This window comes from Cyclopterus lumpus, chromosome 3 (assembly GCF_009769545.1).
Source record: "Cyclopterus lumpus isolate fCycLum1 chromosome 3, fCycLum1.pri, whole genome shotgun sequence".
Classification (NCBI taxonomy): Eukaryota; Metazoa; Chordata; class Actinopteri; order Perciformes; family Cyclopteridae; genus Cyclopterus; species Cyclopterus lumpus.
The window spans coordinates 22,461,948-22,484,447 of NC_046968.1; the positions used below are offsets into that span (position 1 = coordinate 22,461,948).

Here is a 22,500-nt window from a genome sequence, read left to right on the forward strand (position 1 = left end):
ATTAAACCATAGTTGTAATGCGCTGCAAAAAGGATTTATCTTTTGGTTTTTGTATCTGAGGTGGGTCACACAGGTACTTGGATTACAAAGTTGCAGATGTTTATATTGTAGACTGTTGTAGTCTTATATATATTTTTAAAAGCACTTTCTCAATAAAAAGCTAGTTCAGAATGATCTGACTGCTTATATTAATTCTTGAAACAGTTGCTATGTGCGGTAGTATAGAAGATTGAGCATGCGATACATTGAGATTCATACAGACTCATTGTGCTTTCGAATCGTTGACGGGAGTTTAGTTAACTGGATCGCCATTAGCTGACGCCTTAGCGGCCCCTAATCTTCCTGGGTCCACAGAAAGGACAAAATGATACATACAAAAATGCAAAACATGATGTGAAACAGTTAACATAGTACAAACAGAATAATAATCATAAAGTGCAGTTGGGGACTAGGATGCATATTGTGCAGTACATCAGTAATATATACACAGAAAGAACAGATGACTACAATAGTGATGGAAACTGTCAAGTAGTTATTGTCAACTGGTTGATGCCCCAAGGTGCGCCTTTAAGGGAGAATCGAATCGTGAGGCCAGTGAAGATTCCCACCTCCTAATGTGATCACTACACAGGTAACATTATTGCAACCTTAACTATCTCTTAAAAAAAAATTAGCATTTAGTGTGGTGACCTAGGTTTGAACAGGAGGGGATCCACAATGGCACTGCTGGCATGAAAAAGTAGGGAGTCGGCTACTATTTGTGATGGGTGTCCCTCGGTGGGTGGATGGTCATGCTCGGTGGTGTGTGCCCACAGTGCTATCACTTCAAGCATCATCTTATATCTTGCTCAACAAATGCCCTCTGAGTTCACACGTGGAGATCCAAGAAGGGCCGATGCCCTAGTTAGAATCAGTGCTGGCTCTCCTCAGTCTTTTGGCCTAATGACAGTCGGGCTTCGGCTATACTCTGTATTCTGCATTACCTGCAAATCCAAGTCAAAGCTGTTTTATTTACACTAGTTAGTAAGAAAATGAGCATCTTTTCAAACTTCCTTTGCATTTTTTGCGGAAAAAAACATCCTGGTATTTCCACTAGACTGCTTTGGATATGATCACTGAGAGCTGTTGGCAGACATGCACTCCTCAACCTTCTCTGTACAGTCCCCCCCTAGTGTTCACTTCTGTCCTAGCAAGATAAGTCTGTACAGCCTGCTGCACTTGCAACACTTGACATGGATCTGTTTGTGCTCATAAACGTTTGTATTAGCTATATAGGAACGGCTGTCTGTGCTGAACTTGATTTTAAATAAGGGAGTCAATTAGTGGACTGCATAATGGCGAGCTAATAGGTTGTCTTTGTTAAAGCTTGTTGGATTGGAGTTCATTGGGAGTGTAGTGGTGAGACATTGCTGGGTTAATTGGATCCAGTGCACTAATTGCTTCATTTGCACAGAATTAACTTTGTTTAAAGAATGTGTGTTTTTGTGTGGGAAAGGAACGAGGGAAGTAAACGGGGTGTTTGCATCACATCTGTTTTGTCTAGGTACAAAATACAAAATGTTGCCTCGGACCATGATCACAAAGATGCTTGAATGATTAACTTTGTAATTTATCACCAGGCCTTTGCATCTAGTTGACGGGTAAGGGATAGGACAATCCTTTACCCAGCCATTTGGGGGGGTTCCTGCGGGGTCTTTTTTTTAATTCTGAAGATGTTGAAGTGGACTCAAAAGTCCACAAGAGATCACAAGATCATTGTCCTTTTGAACTTTGCATGTGTTTACTATAAATGTCTCAGACAGACGCACACTGCTAGTAGTGTTATATTCTCTGGGGTTATTGCTGTCGTCAGACTTGAGCTTTGCTTACTTCTTCTTTTTAAATGTTGGGCTTATTGCATGGTTAACCCTGAGGATGCAGCAATGTATGACTCTTGAGGGAAATACTGTATGTGTGTTTAGGTTTAAATAGGATGACAATTCCTTTACGATGTCACTGATATTATGTAACCGTTAGGTGCCAAATTATTGGGAAGAGTTAAAAAGGGATGAATTCTTTTTTCGTAGCTGGTGCCTTACACTCCAAAGGATTTTTATATCTTTATATATTTTTGCAGGGAGTGAATTTGGAAGTTGAGCTTGTCTAGTTTGCAATCAATAATTAATTTTAATTGGTTATTGTAGCCAAGAAAGTAAACAACAGCATCACTGGTTTTGTGCTCATGTCCCTTGATCAGTGCAGTTTGTGTAGGAAGGTGAATGCAAAGCTTTGTTGCCGTATGAATCTGATGCCAGACGTTATAAAAACAACACTCATCATCAGGCAACTGAGAAAATAAAGTATTAGAAAATAATTACGTTGTTTTCTTACAATGATACTGCAACTGAAGTTGTTGTTTTGGAGTTTATACTTTCTAGTTTCTCCCTGGGCATTTGTTCTATGGCTTTCTGGTCATAGTGGCGCAAACCAGACAGTAGTAATAATGCTCCGTTAGACTTTCAGCAGCTTCTCTAGAGGGCACAATGCTCGGCCCAGCTACTATTACTCTTGGCCCTGAATAATGGATCATTAATGCATGGTGCTGTATTTAATTGGTTGTGGAAGCATTGCTGTGCATCATGTCTCCTCTCATTTATCAACCCTGCCGCTGTCTCACACTTGAGCGTGGCTGCAAACTGGCCTGTAGCCGTATGCCTAATTAGCAGGGCCTGATCTCTTTGCACCAAGACATAACGGTGTCATCTATTTATCATTAACAAAGCCGTAGATATGAAATGAGGCAGTCTTAGTAAACGGGCAACAGCACCGAGAAATGTGTTCCAAGGGAAGGTGGAAGGTGCAGTCAGGCGTTGTTTATTTATGTTGCCTACGGTATTTTGTGAAGGTGTAGGAGAGGGCACTGATTTGTAATGGTTTGACAACACCTGCAGTAGCATTCTCTAATTAACAGCTGATTAGCAAAATAATTTTTTCCTTCTGTAAAAATGCATGAAGGCGACATTCTGGAGGCCAAAAATATATAAACACACGCTCACTCACTCACCTTTCAGGAGTCTACACTAGTTTGTCATGAAGATTGATCAAAATAGCTCCCAGAATGCAGCATTCATGCACAATCTTACAGATAAGACGAAATGCTAATCAGCTGTTACTTTGTGAATGCCACGCTGTGCTGCAGCCGACTAGAGCGCTGGATGTCAAACCACCACAAATCAGTTCGGAACCTGTGAAAAACGCTGGTTGCTGTCTGATGGATGCGAGAGATCCAATCAATAGTGCGTCACTATTGTGTTGGCAAGGGCTGTTTTTTTTATTTTAATTGGTGATCAATGAGAATTTCTATCATGTTGAATGACAACATTTAGGTATGTTTGCTGTAGATCAAAGTAAACAAGCACACATTGGCTTAATTTCAGGGTGTGTGGACTCTGACGTGCCAGTGGGTGCTAGCCATCTTGTCATTTTCAGTTAATTGCTAGCTCTGAACCCTCATTTCCCTAATGGTGAGTAAGGTTAGTGGAGACTCTCACGGTGTTACGGGCAAGAAATTAGCGCAGTGGCGCACTAATACAGGCTCTTTGATGAAGCAATGGAGTGTTCAGACACCTGTGCTTCTGCAGCCACCCTAGCTCTCTCTACACACACACTTGTTTTTTTTCTCCCCTCCTTCCTCTACTCCCATCCCTCATCTGTACTAAACGAAGCCACTCCCCCTCACACAGAGCTGCCAGCTTCGTTTGCATATTAACCGTTTAGTGGCCAAAGAGCAGTGGCTTTATGCCATGTGACTGTTGAAACGTGTGGATTGTTTCTCTTTTTGTGTTTGTTTGCTTTTTTTTCTTCTGTTTTGACACACGTACACAGGCAAACCATTTCAGTTAAGGACAAATGTTTTGGAATCATGAACAATGTTTCTGTGTCTTTAAGTGATATGTGATTCAGACTCCATGTCTGTCATCTCTTGCTTGTTTTAACCCATTATTCTGTGAGCCATGGCAGGGTTTTAATGTTCATTTACGCGTAGCTACGTGTTCCACCTTTTACAGTGGAAAGGCCATTCTGCTTCGTGCAAGAGGTTGTGCAATTACGCAGGCAGTTGTGTTGTCTGTCTGTGACTGTTTAGAGAGCCATTTATTATTTTTTCTTCTATTTGTGCTTACTGGTATTTGAGTTGACACCCATTGCATCGTTTCATGTGTTTGTACTCAACGCTAACCCCAGGTGCTGTACCCTGGTAGGCATTATCTGACAGTGGATTTGTTTAGCTTGGATAGGACACTGTTGCTCAGCTTCCAGTGAGTATGTGGTCTGCTTTAAAGTCCAAACTCCAAGGCCCAGCATGGCAGCTGGATTTGGTGCCTGCTGCTGCAAACGCTTGGAAATGACAGGCACTGATCTGCGCACACACTGCAGTCGTCTCGGTCTCTAGAGGAGATATAAAGCTGTAAATTGTAAACCACAGAGAAATAGGAAAAGAACTTCCACTGCCACTGTTGTATCAGGGTGTCCTCTCACTGTTCTCACAACCCCCCCCCCCCCCCCCCTCTACACATTGATTCACATGTACACAATTAAAATAAGGCTGTCCACACCGTTCCAGTCGGTCAGTTGCATAAAACTTTATTTAGGTCATCGGTTCAACATGCAATGTAAAGCCATATTGTGTTAAAGCAAACAAACGCTTGCCCACATATTTCACACCATACTTTAATACATTCACAAAAAAGTAGTGTAGTTTGCTATCGGCTGAGAGGGATCAGAATACAACAATATAAGTCATAGAAAAATACATGTTTTTATTCGACAAAAGAAAAACCCACATCTAAGGTGTGTGTGTGACACAGACACACAAGGATTGTGTTTTTAAGATATTGTGGCAGATTTGACTTGATGTCTTACTGTGTTTGTCTTTTTGAGTCAATAGCCTCGTAACCATAACCTGTTTGATTGATTTTGTAAATGGTGTCATAAGGCAGAGACCCCTTCCTAGCTCCGGGGGGGGGAGTCCCGGTGGCACTGGGCAGCTCGCATGTCAATGTGTGCAGCTGCATGAAAAATGAACACAGGTGTTGGCTGGAAAAGTAGCCCGTTCAGCTGATTTTGCACAGTCAATAAAGATTTAAAAGCTGACAGTGTATCTGTCAGAAGCTCAGACCTGACCCAGTGGTGCTGTGTGCACTGGACCTGGCTTCAGGCCAGCCGTGTGTCTCTGCATAATTCCCAATACCATGTGCCTGCCGGTGCACATGGCCCCTGCATCATGCTGAAAGGCTGGCTTGCACCTCCCTAGATCTGTTCTGGCACTTAAGAGCTGCCTGTATTGGACACATCCCAGTTTCCCATCTTGGATTTATTTCCCCCAAGAGTCATAGCAGGGTGACCGGGCCTTGACCTCACCAGCGCTTGAACTCACCACTGGAGACGCAGTGCTGTGTAGACTGCATGTTCCTGGCTTGGTTGGCGAGATTATAAATCTGCTTTATGTGGTGTTCATTCCTTAATGGTTGTGATTGTGTTTGTGCAGTTTTGCATTAGGAATGCTTTATCCTTTGGGGATTTGTTAATCTCGAATTGTTCTGTATGCTGGTCCATAAATAAATCAGTGTGTCATTGGCAGTAACTTACAAGAGGACAACAAAAAAAAGCCACACTGTTGACAATCTGTGGTGTGTGTGAAATCCAGTACTTTGGGGGTTAAGTTGTGAAAGTTAATGTAATAACTGCTAGCACCATCTGCTGGCCTACTTCCTTACAAAGAGAGAGAGAGAGAGAGAGAGAGAGAGAGGGAGCGAGCGAGCGAGTGAGTGAGTGCGCGCGCGAGAGAGAGAGCGAAAAACGAGTCGGGGTTTTAACGACATCTCTAATATTCATGCTGATGCATTTTGCTGCTTTGTGCTTTCATTTTCCGCCGCTCTGCCTGGCAGTCTCGAGCCCACCACGCACGCCCCAGCCAGGGAGAGGTGAGGGCAGCGAGGGAGAACGAGGAAAAAGACAAGTGGCAAGGGAAAGAGAAGAAAAAAAAACAACCGGCCAAACAAGCAAGCAAGCCAACACAAAAGCCCTTTTGTGTGTAATAAAAAGGAGTAACCTACCTTATCCTGGTGAAGAACACGGGAGGCGCAAAAAGGGAAACGGCAAAAGCGGAAAGAAATAAGGGAGAGGGCTCAGCGAGGCTCAGAGCGCGTACGAAAGGCAGGCGGAAAGAGGAATCAATGAGAGGGGAGGAGAGAGAGGAGCCAGGGGAAGGCAACTCTGACACACGCGCACAGACAGGGTAAGGGAGACTTGGAGTGAAGCCGGACGACAGCGAAGCGGCACGCAGCAGCAGCATGAAAGCTTCCTGGACTGCCACGCACCTCCTCTACCGCCCACAGCGCTGCTCCCTCGCCACCCTGTGAAGAGACGAGCGAGGGAGAGGGGGGAGAGAGAGAGAGCTCCCATGCGCTCCTCTTGAGCCCTGCCCGCTGGGGGAGGAGGAGACGAACGGCTCCGGCAGCTCTCGCACTGCCCGAGGAGAAGAGCTGACCGGGAGGAGGAGGAGGAGGAGGGGAAGGAGGGGAAGGGGAGGGGGGACGCAACAGCTCAAGGAAGAGTGTGAGTGTGTGGGAGAGAGAGAGAGAGAGAGAGAGAGAGAGAGAGGAAAAACGACTGTTGAAAGGGGGAAGAGTGTGTTTCTGTAAGGGAAAGCGTGAGCGAGCAACGGAGAGAGTAAAAACCCGGCGAAAGGGCAAGGCTTTTGTTAGCCGGTTGGAAAGGGGGAGGAAAGAGGAAGAAAAAAACCCGACCATGTCTACAGTGAAGAGGCCAAGAGGAAGGGTAAGTGAGCTGCTCTGAGAGCTGGGAGGGAGGAGGGACGAGGGGGCGGAGGAGGGGCCGGCAGGAACTGAACATCCTCCTCTGCTACTGGCTCATGCTGCACTGCCGCCATCTTGAACTCATTGCTGCTTTATTTTTCTCCCCTCCATGCTCATTTGCTTAACTGTGCTAGACCTTATCAAGGCTCACTAGATTTACAGTGTTGTCTGTTCCCCCACCCCCACTTTCTGTTTATACCATACGCCCCTCTCCCATCTTCTCTGAGCTGTCCTGCGCTGTAGTTTGTGTACAGTATGTGTGCGTGCGCGCGTATGAGTGTGCGTGTCCTCCATGAGTGGAACCTGTCACTCACCAGCGAGCACACTACATGTGGAAATGAAGGGTTGAGGGATAGCTGGCCGGCCCAAATGGAGCTTACTCTACCTTTTTTTATTCATTGGCTGTAATGGTCCCCACCGATTTCATGGGACTACGTGCTGCTAGAGAGATTGAAATCACTGCAGTGCTGGCAGGCTGTAATTTCAGTTATTTATAGATGTATTACACAGCTGCAGTGCTCCCAGTGTTTTGGTGCATTTATATCTTTTCTCCCCCCCCCCCCCCCCCTATTTCTCTCTCTCTCTCTCTCTCTCTCTCTGTCCCTCAGTTTTCTTATATTTTCCTCTTGCTGCTTCTTTCATGTGCCCTCATGTTCTTCCGTTCTTGAGCTTTACTTTCAACCCCTCCCCCCTCTTTCTTTCTTTTTTTTTTTTTTTTACCACTAACTTGAATGAGAACATTCCAGAATGATCCAGTAAATTTCTTCCTAATAGCCTCAAGCACGTGAACATCATAATGCAGCTCTTTTGTATGTATGTGTGTGTGTGTGTGTGTGTCTGTTTCTGTTTCTCCCCTTCCAAATGATCTGCTAGTTATTCAACTCCCTCCCCCCACTTTGTTGGCGAGGTTCAAGCTAATTCTCTTTATTTAGTGAGCAGAAAGAAGGGAAAAAAAAGCTACCCGGGCTGCGCCTGGGCTATGTAGACATACGCACATTTTTAGATTAGGTCATCCATTTATGGGTTTCCTCTCCGCTGGGCTCAAGGCCCACCACAAGGCGCTTGTGTAGGCATAACCGCAGTCACCATCTTTTATTCACATATTATCATGTATAAGCCAGGCAGGATAGTGTACGTCTGTAAGGATCACTATAACCTGCCACGCAAAGCCAGTGTTTACCCTACCTTTTTGAACCGTATACTCCACCCAATACAATTTCATTTGTATCAGTCTGAGGGTTTTCACGTCACATGTGTTCTCCTCCATCTGATATGAATGAATTATTGGGGAAGGCACTGGCCCATCTCGTGCTGAAGGTCTGCTGAGAGCTGAAGTGAGCATCATGTAGAGCGAGACCCCCCTACACCCACCACATGAGATGGTGTCAGCAACAAGCTCTGCTGTCTGAGAGGTTCACACAGTGTCCAGGAGGTTGTTTTTTTCAATGAGTGATAATTGCATTACTCTCTGTAATCAGCCATAAATAACAACCTCATTATTTACTTTTATTCTAATATCATTGCTTGTTGTATGTTACAAAACATTGGGACATGTTTACTTCATAGGGCAAGTTAGTTCTTTTTGATGTTGTTATGTTTCTTCTATGTGGAGAATTGCATGGTTGAAGACTTGAAGAGTTTGTTTTTTCTGTGAGAGAATTAGCTAAACCTTGTCTTTGTGCTACATCAGCTTCAGTCCATCAGCCCTGCTTCAAAGAGTTGGGGTTTGTCATCTACAATAGATGACATCATGCCTGCAATATTTGCCTCAATGATGATCATAATTCTAAACTTTTTTTTTATTTCTCTCCCTCTTTCCTCAGCCTCGAAAGAACGCTAATGGTCCCGGTAGCCAGGTACGGGTCCTCAGCCCCCCAGTGAAGAGCAGCTCATCGTCGTCCTCCTCTTCCTCATCGTCTCCATCCTCATCGAGCTCCTCATCGGAGAAGAGGACGCCACGGAGGACACAGCATCAGATGGAGGCAGCTACACAGGACAAGCAGGAGAAGGCCAATCGGATAATATCGGAGGCTATTGCTAAGGCCCGGCAGCGTGGGGAAAAGAACATCCCGAGAGTTATGAGTCCTGAGAGTTTCCCCAGCTCATCGTCACAGTACAAGCACCGTAAACGCGAGCACAAAGGAAATGGCAAGGCACGGACGAAAGGGAAGGCCTGTAGGAAGGCCTGTATTATACCCTCCTCCAAGCCCAATAAGAAGGCAAAGATCGGGTATGTAGTCATAGCCGTCAATACACTGAAATGCACCATCACTTGTTAAAATAATCCTGTCGTTTCAGATTTGAACAAGTCCTACCCAAAGCACTGTAGAATTTCCTTAAACACAGCCTAAACCACTGCAGCAATTAATGAGCCTGAATGCACAGCCTGACAGACTTGAGGAGACTTTATGCATATTTGACCCAGAAATAGAACTGCACTATTTGCCGTAATCAAGTGTATCGAACATTTTGTTCATTCAATTTATTTTTCTCTATTACGGTAAATCGTAGAATGAACAAATGGACACCAAATACAGGTCTAAAATGTACAGTGATATTTATATCCTTGTGAATGATATTCATATCACTGTGAACAAAGGCAAAACACGGCTGATTCATTTCTCCACATCAAATAATCAATATAATTTAACTAGCATAAGCCTGCTTCTCCACTGCAGACTTTCCCTTCTGTAAGGACATTCAGATTCCTTCACATCCTCTTACCTAGCTCACACTGAATGTTACGAAGTACTGGCAAGATCACATTTGCAATGCTAACGCAATGCTCTGATTTAGGGGGGAACATACTAACAAAACAAAACCTGATCCTAAAAGCCGAAGGGGACATTTGTGATTTTTGGTAACATAAGATGGGATGACGTTGGTGTTTTGAAATGTTTATCTTAAGAGGCCAAATTTGCTGCTGTTATTTCATATCTGGTGAGCTGCTGAATCGCTAGGCCATCTCTCTCCACATGAACTATCGATGGCACCATAAATCTGAACTATACTGTTAATATATAATCATTCTCTTTTGTATGAGTTGGAGTCTTTTGGGGTTGAGCTGAGAATCTAAGCAATGTTACTTGGTAATTAAATCTTGTTATTACGAGGATACTCATATAAAATGACGCACACATTTCACTGTTTGGATTGATCACTCACACCCCATCCCTGTACTGTTGTTGCCTATTTTTACTGATTCAACCTGCTTGTGTACCGGCTGATTTTGCTGGTTACTTTGTTTTTCTAGAATGCATTTTCTGCCTTTGGTTGCTAAGATGGAAGCTCAAAGTTCAACTGAATTTACTGCACGCCATAACAATAAACCAGGCTCAGTCATCAGCATAGACATGGGAGGAGCAAACAAAGGCTGCTTTTACACGTGAGACAGTGCTGCTGAGTATTTTCAGGAAAGTAGCGCTGATGTATAGATACTAGGACCTGCCTCCCATCCCCCTGTTTAACTGCCATAAGCAATGTATAGCTATAAGCCACACCCAACACAAGCTATTGAAATATCAGCTGGTGCAGATGTGAGGGGAGGCAGGATGCGGTAATGTCAGATTGTGCTGCTGAAAGTGACTGCGAATGGTCAACAATGATATCTGGCTGGCAGCTTTGTTGATTAATAATTAGATGAGCTAGGCGGAGGGAGAAAAGCTGTTGCAGAAAATGGATTTTGCTGTGTGTGTGATAATGAGATGTGTGCGGATGTGTAAGAAGATGGTGAGATTATGGAAAAATCGGTCATAGTGATACAGTTCTACCATCTTTTCAACTTCAGTTGGCTGTACATGCCTAACGTTGCTGACAGTAACACAGACCTCTTAGCTATTTGGTTGATCTGGTGGCATCACTGCACACGCTCAGTTTTGATCGTAAAATAAAAGCTCTGTTTGATCATGTAAATTAACTTTGAGACAAAACACTTTTGAGTTCAGGTTGCTTAACTCTGCACACCCACATCCTTTTTTCCCTACCTAACCACCTTGCAGTCATGGTGACACAGCTCAGCTTTTAATCAAATGCAATCCAAGACGTGGTCCCGAAGGGCAGCATTTTGTCATTCAAATGTGTTACCGATAACGGTCTTGGTTGTTGCAAGGTAACACGCTGTGTAACCCATTTGTATTCAGTGTAACCATACTTGGCCTACATGCAGGAAAAGCATCAGATTAGGGTGCATGCAACCTAACCTGCTTATGGAGCCAGATATGGTCTCAACCTTCATATAACATTCATTACGTCATGCGTTTCAGCCATTTTTAAATGTCAAATTCCTATTATTTATTCTAGTCTAGTCAGATGACAGACTAGCTTATCGTACAGAAACCTTTCTTTACGCTTGACCTTTTGCACATGTGTGTTAGCTTTGTTTCTGAATTTAAGTTTATAAACCATTTCTAAGTTTCACAACACAGTCACATTTCAGTTTTCTGTCGGTGGTGTTCGTATTGTTGCTACCATGCTGCATTTTAATAACCTCTTTAGGGCACAATCCAATCTAAAGGGTGAAACATTTGTCATTCATGCTGTACTTTCAGTGTGTTGATTGTTATATACTCAGTTATAGACATTCCTCCTTGAAACGATATAGAATAGGTCTCTTATGTAAAATTGGTTAGACCACTTTACAAGGCTTTTAAAGCTACCTCCAAGAGTCTGCTTTTTCTGCAGAAAATAGGGCAGGTATGGCATCTTGTCTGAGCCTCGGAACAGTTCTGCTTGAGTTTGACAAAATGAATAGGGGAAAATCTAAATGTGACCCTGTAGTTTGTCCTGCTTAATAACATCTGAATTATTTGATGCTGTGACTTCATATTCAGTGGTTACATAATATGTGTGATGCAGAATCTTATCGCAGTCCTTTAGGATGTGGCTGCACTGATCGTTGTAGCACTGACTCTGTGTCCCTCTCCCTTTTTGTTTTAATTGAGAAAAGTAGTTCAGATATATGGGTCCTTGGTGCAAATGTGGCACTGATGTATAACTCAGTATATGAGAAGAGGCTTGTGGGAGTGTGTGAATATTTCGTCTGAGGTGTAAAGATTCATAGCTGGTAAATGCTTGTAGTAGAGCTTTTCTAAAGAGCTGCATAGGTTTTTGAGTAAACTAATGTATAGACTCGTACAAAAATAATCCCTGTCAATCTTCACCTTTGACCCACTTGAAGTATGTTGCAGGGTTTGTTTCTGCAGACACCCTGCCCTCCGCCTGTATTGTTTCTTTTCTTCTTTTTCTTTTGCCATTTGCAAAGTTTCTGTGTGTCAACATCTATGAAAACGTAGCTGCCAGATCGTAAGCACGCATCCAAGATGAACCTAAAAAGAAATGCGGACACAGCGCAGAAACATAGCGAGGCGAAATGCCAAGTGGACAAAGCTTGTTCCAAAAGAGTGGTGAAGAGTGACTCTTGGGTCGGCTTTCACCTGCTGGCGAGCATCTCAACCCCCTTTGAGCCGGGGAGGAGGTGCCTATGAATGTTGTGTTTACAACCAAGAAATCCCACTCATTCTGCCTTTTCTTTTTTTAAAGGACAATAACGCATTCAGCCAATCCAGTTTTGCTGAGGCATGCGTGTCTCCTAGAATCATGAAAAGACAGAGTGACCCGTCTCCAGCTAATGTAATGTAAACAAGAGAACTACAATGTACTTCCATGTTGGCCTGAACACCAGATGACTTGACTATACTTCTTTGTTTTTAACACTAGCTTTTGGACTTTCATCAAACAAAGGAGGCAGATGTAACGGTTGTAACATCGGTAACCTTTTTAATAAATACAGAAAACTGGTATAAGACAGGAGGAAGCTTAGCAGGACAAGCAATCGGGCCATAATATTAACACTAGTTGAACAGGTGGAACAAGTAACAGTGTTGTGGTAGCTCACTTCAGTCAAAAGGGAACATCTACTGTGAAGAGATTTATGAGACAATTGTGCTTTTACAAAATGTAATGCCCATAAATATTTGAGCCAATGTTTTAACAAGGCTGTCAATGTGCTGCAAAGTACAGTGAGGCTTATGCAGTGTTTGCTCTTCTGCACAGGTGAGGTTGAGATGTGTGTCTATACAGTGACATTGGAGGGTTGTTGTTTTGAGAGATTCATACTGGAGGAGAGTCCTGCTTCATATGCATGCACCACCCAGGATCTCAACATAAAATATTAATGCATCATGGCTGCAGAACGTACTAACCTCCTGCTAAAGTCATTACTTCAGCCTCCGCTCTGTTGAGTGTGTGCAGGCCTGTGTTCAGAAAGCTTCGGGTAACAGGTTGCGTGTGTGGTCGGTGTTCAGTGTGCGCTCACTCTTTCATTGAATGGGGACTGATATAAGACTGTCAGCCTAATTGTGAGGGTCTGTTTCTCTAAGACCACTATGCTGTCATTACTACCTGAGTTTCTACTAAAATCCTCAATTCAATTTAATTGCTAGTAAGTGCCTTCTGGATTACTTTGCTAGTTTACCCTACCAGCCGCTTGGCAAGCAGGCTGGGGATTGGGGGGTCATATCATATCATCACATGGAAAATCAATCTGACTGAGTAACATACATGAAAGCAGCTGATTTAAAATATGGATGCAGCAGCCGCTGTGGCAGGTGGACTAGCAACATGACACATATCCAAGAAAAATGTGTCTATTTAAGTGCTTTAATATCAAGTAGGGCTCCTGATCTGAGGGTGTTGAGGAAAATGCTACTTTGGACTTGAAACTGCTCTAAATGGGATTTGTTTTTTGTTAATAATGTTCTCCATCATTAAATCTGGGCTGGATATTTTTTATTAAAGCTTCAACTCAAACTGTAAGCTCCAAAATCCTTAAAATAAATCCAAACATATCAACATAGAAGCTCCTGTGCATTGCTGTCGCATGGGAACAAAACCCTGGAGAATCACCAATCATCTGTTTAAAAAATGTCTTCATGCTCATTTACAATATTTCTTTCAAAAGTGGCTATTTTCTTTTGTACATAAAAGTAGACATTTTGACATGGTTGAAGAATCACAGGTATTGTTATGGTGCCTGCTTCTTATATTGCGTCTTAAGAATAAGAGTTAAGTGTTTTTCATTTGATTCTGCCATTTTTTTAATTTAAAGGCCTCATTGAAAGCTGAGATATAACCTCAGCTTTTTTGCAGGGTGACCACAGGGTATGTATCTCTACATCTAATGCATTGAGAGGAGAGATTCATTTTCAGTAGAGATATTGGTGGAGAGTTTAGTATTTTAAACAGTCATTGGTAGATTTTAGATTTGGCCTAGTCCAATATGTAAACATGTGTATCAAACTATTCACAACATCTACCCTTGGGTGAGGCAAGGGTTAGTTAACAGGCCAGGCTTGACTGATCACAGCTCTGTCCGTGCTGGAATTTGCTTTTCTATGCAGCCTACCTGCTGAAAAATAAGCTCCTATAATCATCAGATGAAAGCACTTTGCTGCTCATTCCTTTTTTTGTTTCTCCCTCCCCCCACCTCCGTCGCCTTTTTTTCCCCTAATATAAATTTGGTTCTTCCAGCGTGCTTAAAAGCCGTGCATACAACGTTTCCTGTGAGCAGGCATGTTCTAAATATGCTGATACAACAAGGCAGCAGGATAGCAGGAAAATATCAAACAAAATGGTGCTTGTGAGATCAATTACATGATAGAAAATGGAGGTTTAAGTCTAGCGTATATGCAGCAGCATATAGTCGTTCATATTTCAGGGCTTGCCTGCTAACCGTCTAATCTCGTTTGCCTCACTTTTTCATTAGGAAGAGCTAAAGCAGTTTTTTAAATTTTTTTAATTGAGTGTTTTCCTGGTTAATCCCTTGAAGGGTGCACATGTGTGCATGCTTGTGTGCGACATAGAAACATGTTTGTGGGTCTGTGTTAGTCTTGGAGTTGAACATCATAAGTATACACGTTCTTGTTGTGTTTGTGTGAGCGCTAGCGTTGCACATTTAAAAAATGTTTGCTGATTAAAGCAGAAATCCCCTGTGTGGCCATGTGCACTGTGCTGATACAGTATTTGTCTTTTGAGAGGCTTGCTGGTGCTGTTACTACTGTTTCCAGTTGTGTGCTCTAACGCACTAAGATTATAGCCCTCCATTCATAAGAAGGGGGATTTCCTGTTGAGGACCAGCACTACTGTCTCAATAAGCCCCTCAGGATCTCACACACACACCACACACACACTTGCACACTTAACAGCAGTGTTAAAGAATTATCTGTCACACACAATCAGAATTTCTGAGGTAGACCCACTGAAGGGCAAGGAAGGTCTCTGAGATGCTGCCACATTACAGTCTTAGTCTGCATGGCTTTATCATATCTTGACTATTAGAATCAAATCCTCACGCACACACTCCCAGTGGCGACATGCCAAGTAGGGCAGGACAACACTGGGGGGGGACAAGGCATGGAGGTTATTTGGCACAATAGCAGGATGGGAGCCAAACAAGCCGCTAACAGCAACTAGCCTATCACTCTCAGGATCACGCAGTAATGTCAGATCAGGGGCTGCTGAAGACTAATTAGCAATGCGAGATTATGTCTGGAGGATGGCCTCTTTAAAATCTTGGTGGGGAGGCAAATACATATCTTTCATCTCAATCAGTAAACAAACATTAAGGGCAGCCAGCACCATCCAGGTCGAAATGCATGTTTATGAAATAATAGTTGAATAGTTTGCAGTTGTGATACTAGAAGATGGACCTCTCATGGGCTAAAGACACCCATGATTGACATTGATTTGTGTCTGTGTGAGGACAAATAATTAAAAAATGGCATGAAAATGAACATACAAATGAATTTCATTTCTTGGTAAAACAATAGTTAAACGTGAATCAAGGACAGCTTCCCACACATCCCGGTGTGCTGTCACCATCTCCTTGTGTTTACTGTTTTAATTGTAATGAAAACATCTAATTGCTTCCAAAAGTCAGGGAAAAAAACAAGGTAATTATCACAAAAGGTAACTATGGACAGCCGTGGCCATAAATATTTACATTTTGATCCACTTAACTAAACTGGATATTGCATACCTTTTTTATTTTTTTTAAATTTTTTTTTTTACTACATTTCTAAATAAAGGTTTTTAATGCAATGTTTATTCTAACACTCTCTGCTTTGCTTTCTCTTAACAACAAACGCTCGGCTGGTAACAAATCTATTCCTTTTGTATTGTTGCCCTTTGACAAAAGCAACACGGCAGTTGTCGCAAAGCTCGCTTCCAAATGTTTCGGTCTTAACTAACGTGTGCTAATGTTTTTAAAGTAGTCATGCATACAATATCCAGCCTGTCAAGAAGATTAGGTTGAATATACTCCATAATGTCGTACATGGCAGATCCCACTCGGCACTGTCTAGTCAAATGTTGAATAACATTAAAGTGAACGTGTTTTTCTTATATTGCAAGACATTTAAGGCCTTGAATGTGTTTCTCCAGTATCAGCCTTGGGTGTATACTGAACTTGCATATGTGAACATGGTTTTTAAATTTACAGTTTGAGTTCGATAGTCTGAGAGAAGTTTCATGTGTTCATGAGTTAAGTTAAGTCTTAAATACATGGTTAGGACAGGTTTTCTACTACTTTGCCAGAGGGTAGGATTGTAAGAGGAGACACCTTCTGCAAATAAACAAATGGAACAGACTTCTTGAAATGAGGAGAAAAAAAATTTGTTTTTTATTTTCAGTTTGTTATTTAGGCAGCATTATTATTATTATTATTATTATTATTATTATTGTAACACAAACTGAGTTCTCAACTGTATTTCTCAAGCTTGTCAGTGTTAGCCTTCTAACCATCAGTTAGTAATCCTTCTCTTCTAATTCAAGGTTAGCCGATAGGGTTTCTATGGCATTTGAACTGCCTGTGCAAAAGCTCCATAGCCAGTTCTTCACATCAAAGAGACTTGACTCTGACCCAGAAGAGTAGAACTGACTGCTTTCCGACCTCTTTTTCTCAGTGAGGGGTTCATTAAAAAGTCCTCCCTGTCATTTGAGAAAATATCTTTCACCTTGTGGCGAGGCTATCTAGGCAAAGGGAGCGTGTGCATTAGCGTTGTCGCTAGTAAAACCCTGGGTGGTCCTGTGGATCAGCCTCAGCAGGGTGGAACAGGCTGTAACCATCACTTAGTGTGAACACTATGTGACTTACGCTTTGTGTGTCTGTGTGGAATATATACTTTTCATCATATTAAGCTCTTCAATGCTTACATTAGAGCTGCAACAATTATTCAATTAGTTGTATAATGTTTAATAATCGGCAACTATTTTGATAATTGATTAATCTGTTTGAGTAATGTTTCAAGAAAAGTCCAAATTATCTGTATCCAGCTCCTTTTTAAATATGATTTTTTAAAAATGTTTTATTTACTCTGACACTAAACTGAATATTTTTTAATTGTGAACAAAAAAAACCCACTGAGGATGTCACCGTGGGCTTTGGGAACCATTGACATTACATTACATGCTGTACAGTTTATAGCAGTACTCTGGAGCCACCTTGCCTTCAACGTTCTCTGCCTGTTTTGGCTCAATCGATGATTTCACAGCCATCAAGTATCTTGTTTCATAGGTTTTCCATATGGGTATCCGAGAGATGCTTTTAGCTGCTGCTGGTTGATGTGACACTGGTATTCTGCTAGGCCTGTATCCCAGTCAGCTTTAATGGGGTGGACGAAGAACAACACTTTTTTGTCCAATTTTTCTCGGCAGCACAGCTGGTTATTTTTTTAATTGTGTCACGCTGACTTGGCACATTTCTTAACCATTCATAGTGTCGTTGGACATGTGCTGGTGTTGTTTTTCACAGGAAGTGACATCACCATGTACATTGCCGCCCACATTGGCAAATGCACTCCCAAGGGCATGTTGCATGGCAACCATAAAGTGTCATTGTCAAGAGGATTTCTGAAATGTAATATTATCTAGAGGGGGCAGGGACGGCTTCAGCAGAGTTTTGCTGTAAGAATCTGCTGTTTTCTACTTCACACATAAGAATAGGTGTGTGTTTGAGTGTTTGTCACTGTTCTACTCCAGTTATGGGGCGACTGTGGCTCAGTGGTGAGCAGGGCCATCCTTTAAGCGTCTTGTCCAAGGACACATCGACATGTCGATGTGTCCTTGGACAAGACGCTTAACCCCAGAATGGCTCTCGTAGCTGTGCCTACGTTGTATGTGAATTTTAGTTACTGCTGATGTGCAGGTGGAACCGTAGCCCCTCGTATCGGTGTAAGAATGAGTGTGAATGATGTAGTGTTAAAGCGCTTTGAGTGGTCGGAAGACTAGAAAAGCGCTACACAAGTACAGGACCATATACTCAGTTTATACTTAACGCCATTTAATACATAGATTAAGGTTAGGTACTACACACTGCCGTAATGTCTCCATCTCTTAATGGACTGGGAAGCCAAGTGGCACCACAGTCAGCTGAGATGTTAAAGTTGGACAAATGCTGAATTTAAAAAAGATGTTCTATTTGTTTTGTTTACAGCTCATTGTTCTGTATTGCTCAAAATGCAGATCAGTTGATGTCTGTTGTCTTGCTGAAGAGATGTATTAGAAAGATACAGAGAAAAGTCTATGGACATGCTGCCAATATATCTAACTAAATGGAATTAATTATAAAAAGGCAGTGTTTCTTTTTAAATGGTAGACTTGTTGAATGATCTAATATGCTGTAGGACCTCCTCCTGTCTAGTGGGTCCACTGACGCAAGTCAGTATCTAAAGAACTGACTTGCTGTCTGACAGAATGGATGTTTTTTAACAATAGAAGATATTGGCAAGCGTGGGAATCTTTGTTCACACTCGATACGAGTCCCTGGTGTAATCACATATGAACGCGCCCTACTGGGATGTCTTTCTCACTAGAGACATACATGCAACATATTTTAAGTGTGTGGAGTACAGAGCATGTTTCCTTTCGCAGTAAGGCTTTGCTTGTTTGTACTTTTTATGAAAACGTGTTTGAGTGAAGATGCCGCTGCGTGTCAGTACGGTGGCAGTGTATTTATCTCTCTCTCTGCCTCCCGCATTAACATCACACCAAGCGTTTTGGTGCTTGTGGCTTCCAAGAGATAATACATGTGGAAAGGCGCAAGATAGGAAATGTGTGCATATGTGGTGAGAGAATGTATGGGGAAAGGTCACAGGAATAATGTGTGACTGTGTGAAAGAGAGTTGAAGATGGCGAAAAGTATATTTATTGTGCAATCTGCTGCTATCTGGGTTTCTGATATTGTCACATCCCAGCAGTCTGTCTTGGTACGACAATTGTACATTAGGCCATGGTGAGAATGTCAACACTCACAAACTAGCACTTGTAGCTTAAAGGGAAACCTATTTGCCTAACTATGATCAAATGATATTGGTCTGAATCCGTAGACAAGGTGGAAGCACTGAATTCATTTCTCCATAAACTCAGGCAGCAGCTGCCATTGTGAGGATGTTAATACATGCAAGCATTTCCTACCATACTGCCAGAAATATTCTTAGGTTAATACAACAACCATACTTGGTAAGGTTTAGGAAGAGATCATGATTTTGGTTAAAACAAACCCTTTCTGGCAGAATACCTGCAAGGCAACTGTGTACGCTTTACCTGCAGCCGTTATTATTTCCATGTCGGGGTCAACAATTGCATGCTGAAAGCCATACAGTGAGGGATTCTTAAAGAATATAGGCTACTGCCGCATGTGGTGTTTACGGACTGCTGCAGATGCAAATCTATGTATTCTTTTCTTTCCCTCCATCTTGCATACTGGTGCAAACCTGCAGGGGGTTACGCATGTGCAGCCTTCGATGAAATGAAAAAAGGTTTTTAAATCTTCAACGTGCTGCTTATTATTTGATCTGCCGTGGTTTCTCAGTGCAAGTCTCTTTAACGTCTGTATGGCGACACGTATTATTCTTATAATCCATAATTTAAAGACAGTCCCTCACCCAAGCAGTTGAAGATATTGTTATCATTGTCAGACTGCTATTTTATTTTATTGTATTTTAAGTGTGTGTGTATATATTGTAAATATGCTTGCTTCTGCAACAAAGACATTTCCCACTGGGGATGAATAAAGTATATCTAATAAATGTTAGAAATGTTGATATTAACATTTGAGATTCTTAAACACGGGTTAAATGTACTTATATTTTGATGCAAATAGATTTCTTTACACAGATCAAATAGATAATCTCGAGTCACCTCTGGGCATTGTCATGAAAAAATACTTACCACTACTTATTATATTACCAACATTGTTTTGAACATTACAGCATGACCGTGGAACATGGTTTCATTGCTTCAGCTATCATCTCATCAGTTGTATTCATATTGTGTGCTTTTCCTCCCCACAGGAAAATTGTCATCAAAATTGGGAAGAGGAAGAAACGAAAGCCAGAGTCTTCAGAGGAGTCTAATGATGACCCTCCCCCTCGACACGCTGCTAAAGATGACGACTCTGTAAGATGCTGCATTTACACAGACCCACAAACTGACATATGAACCTACAATACAAGTCACTATTATTGTAACTGGGACTGTAATGCTTGGGAATACTTGGCACGTATTACATCCCACTTAATCTTATTTGAATATTAATCCTAAACTGTGAGACAACACTCTTCAGTGAATTGCCTTTATTTGAGTGTTTTACTTCCCCGTCTTATTCAGATGGGTTTTTTGCTGGTAATACATGTGGGTCACACCTTTGCTAAAAGAAAACATGGACATTCTTGAGCTTTTTTGTTGCCATTCCCGATGCGAGACTTTGAGTGCAGTTGTGTCCTCGGTCTGACTGTTGACACTGCCGCTGAGCCTAGAGGAAGGCTTCACAGATTTAGCTCGAGCTTTGAAGGATTGACTCTGTGGTTCACATGTGGGTCATTCAGTGGGTGGCTATCAAGTACACATGCTTATCTGTGTGGATGACGGAGATATGATGGAGACATCGTCAACTCAGCATTATCTAGGTCACAGCACCAACAATAGCACCCTCACATGCACACTCCTAAATTTAACAGTTTCATTTAAAAGGAAAACGTAGCAGTCAGTGAAATTAAAATCCTCCGGGGATATCAGGTTTGTTTGATAACATAACACTTAGCTAAATGAAGTGATCATATACTTTTTTAAAAATTTCAAATCTAGATTCTATTTTCCACTAAATACAAGGTACCGCTGTGGAAAATTTAGTAATTGCTCACTTGAGGTCATTCAAGGTACAAACAAAGAACTAGAGGGAAGGGGTCCAATACATCCTCATACAATTCTGAGATCTACCCTGACGATGTGATATGATCAATATAACGGTTTAAGTAGTTTTACATCCATCCATTCATTATCTGTTCAGGGTCTCGGGGGCGAAGGCAGGGTACAACCTGGACAGGTCACATGACTATCACAGGGCTGACACAGAGATAGACAACTGTTCACGCTTGCATCCTCACCTACGGGCAATTTAGAGTCAACAATTGACGTAGGGTGCATGTCTTGGGAGGGAGCCGGAGAACCAACGTGCAAACTCCACACAGAAGGGCCGCCCACCCGAGATCCCGAGAACCCGGGCCACTCTTGCTGTGAGGCGACAGTGCTAGCCACTGTTCAGCCCAGAGTTTATCTTTTTTATTTTCACCTTTGGACACTGCTAAGTCACAATAGATATCTGCCATGTTCAATGTGACATGTCTGAATGAGTAGTGATGACAACAAGTGATTTTTGGATCCTCCTCTGCCCCCACCACCTCTTTCCTTTTTGCCTCCTATCCGGACTATTGCCTATGCTATAATTACGCTCATTAAATGCCGCCCATGGCCTCGATGAATACAGTCGTTGAATACTCATTTAGGATCCTGTGGAAGAAGTCAAAGTACCATGGCTGACGGCTAGGAAAAAAGCATGGCCACCTCAGCAGTTCAGTACTATAGTCATGGCATGCAGCAGGTTTGACTCTGCAGCTTCTGGTCAGCTTAGGTTTAGGGATCTGAGGGTACATCTCCATGGGGATATTATAGTCCACACTTAATTAACTTTGGCTCAGTGGCATTTATTCCTAATTAACTACATATTACCATCAGGAGGGTTTCATGTATTGATGCAGGATACAGCAGCCCACGCATATGATAATTATAAAGGCTTGACAGGAAGGAGTAGAAAAAAGCTGGATTTTAAAGCACTCTTGTTCTGTGCGGGGGTTCTCAGTGCATCATGTTTTTCTGAATTTCATCCTTTTTAAATTCAGCAATTTTATAAATATATTAATAGATAGTTATCTGTTAAATCAAAATGATGGAGATTTTAAAAAACTTACGTACATGTTGGATCAAAAGTAACCACGATGTCTGGGTATTGTTGCAAACTCAGAGCCTTGATAATAAATCTCATGATTGAGGGAACAGTGTGGTTTACTGCAGAGCACCTCTGTGACTTCATTGATGTACACATGGAAAAAAAGTGGTGATGATGATGCCTTTTCTGATAAGACCGTTCTAGTTTACAAGCACACATGGAGAAAATAATTTGTTCAAGCAGTGTTAACATCTGCGCAGTCCAGATTAAACCTGTCCCAACTTCAGATGTATTAAGTAGAGTCATTTAGGACATATCAGAATACTGATGTATTTTGCAGTGGTGCTATTGTTGTATAAAGCAGCTGAT

At 42.1% G+C, this 22,500-nt stretch overlaps 1 protein-coding gene across 9 annotated transcripts in view; it reads left to right on the forward strand.

The window, feature by feature from the left end:
* Nucleotides 1-22,500, forward strand: part of chd9 (chromodomain helicase DNA binding protein 9) — a 64,140-nt gene that overhangs the window by 13,208 nt on the left and 28,432 nt on the right. For 8 of the 9 annotated variants that reach the window (XM_034560483.1, XM_034560500.1, XM_034560509.1 and 5 more), the window contains 2 exons: nt 8,678-9,084; nt 20,201-20,306. In XM_034560483.1, the coding sequence (XP_034416374.1) occupies nt 8,678-9,084; nt 20,201-20,306 (513 nt within the window). Of the gene's footprint in view, nt 1-6,591; nt 6,817-8,677; nt 9,085-20,200; nt 20,307-22,500 lie in introns of those variants that run through there. The other variant, XM_034560517.1, reaches the window with a different exon arrangement.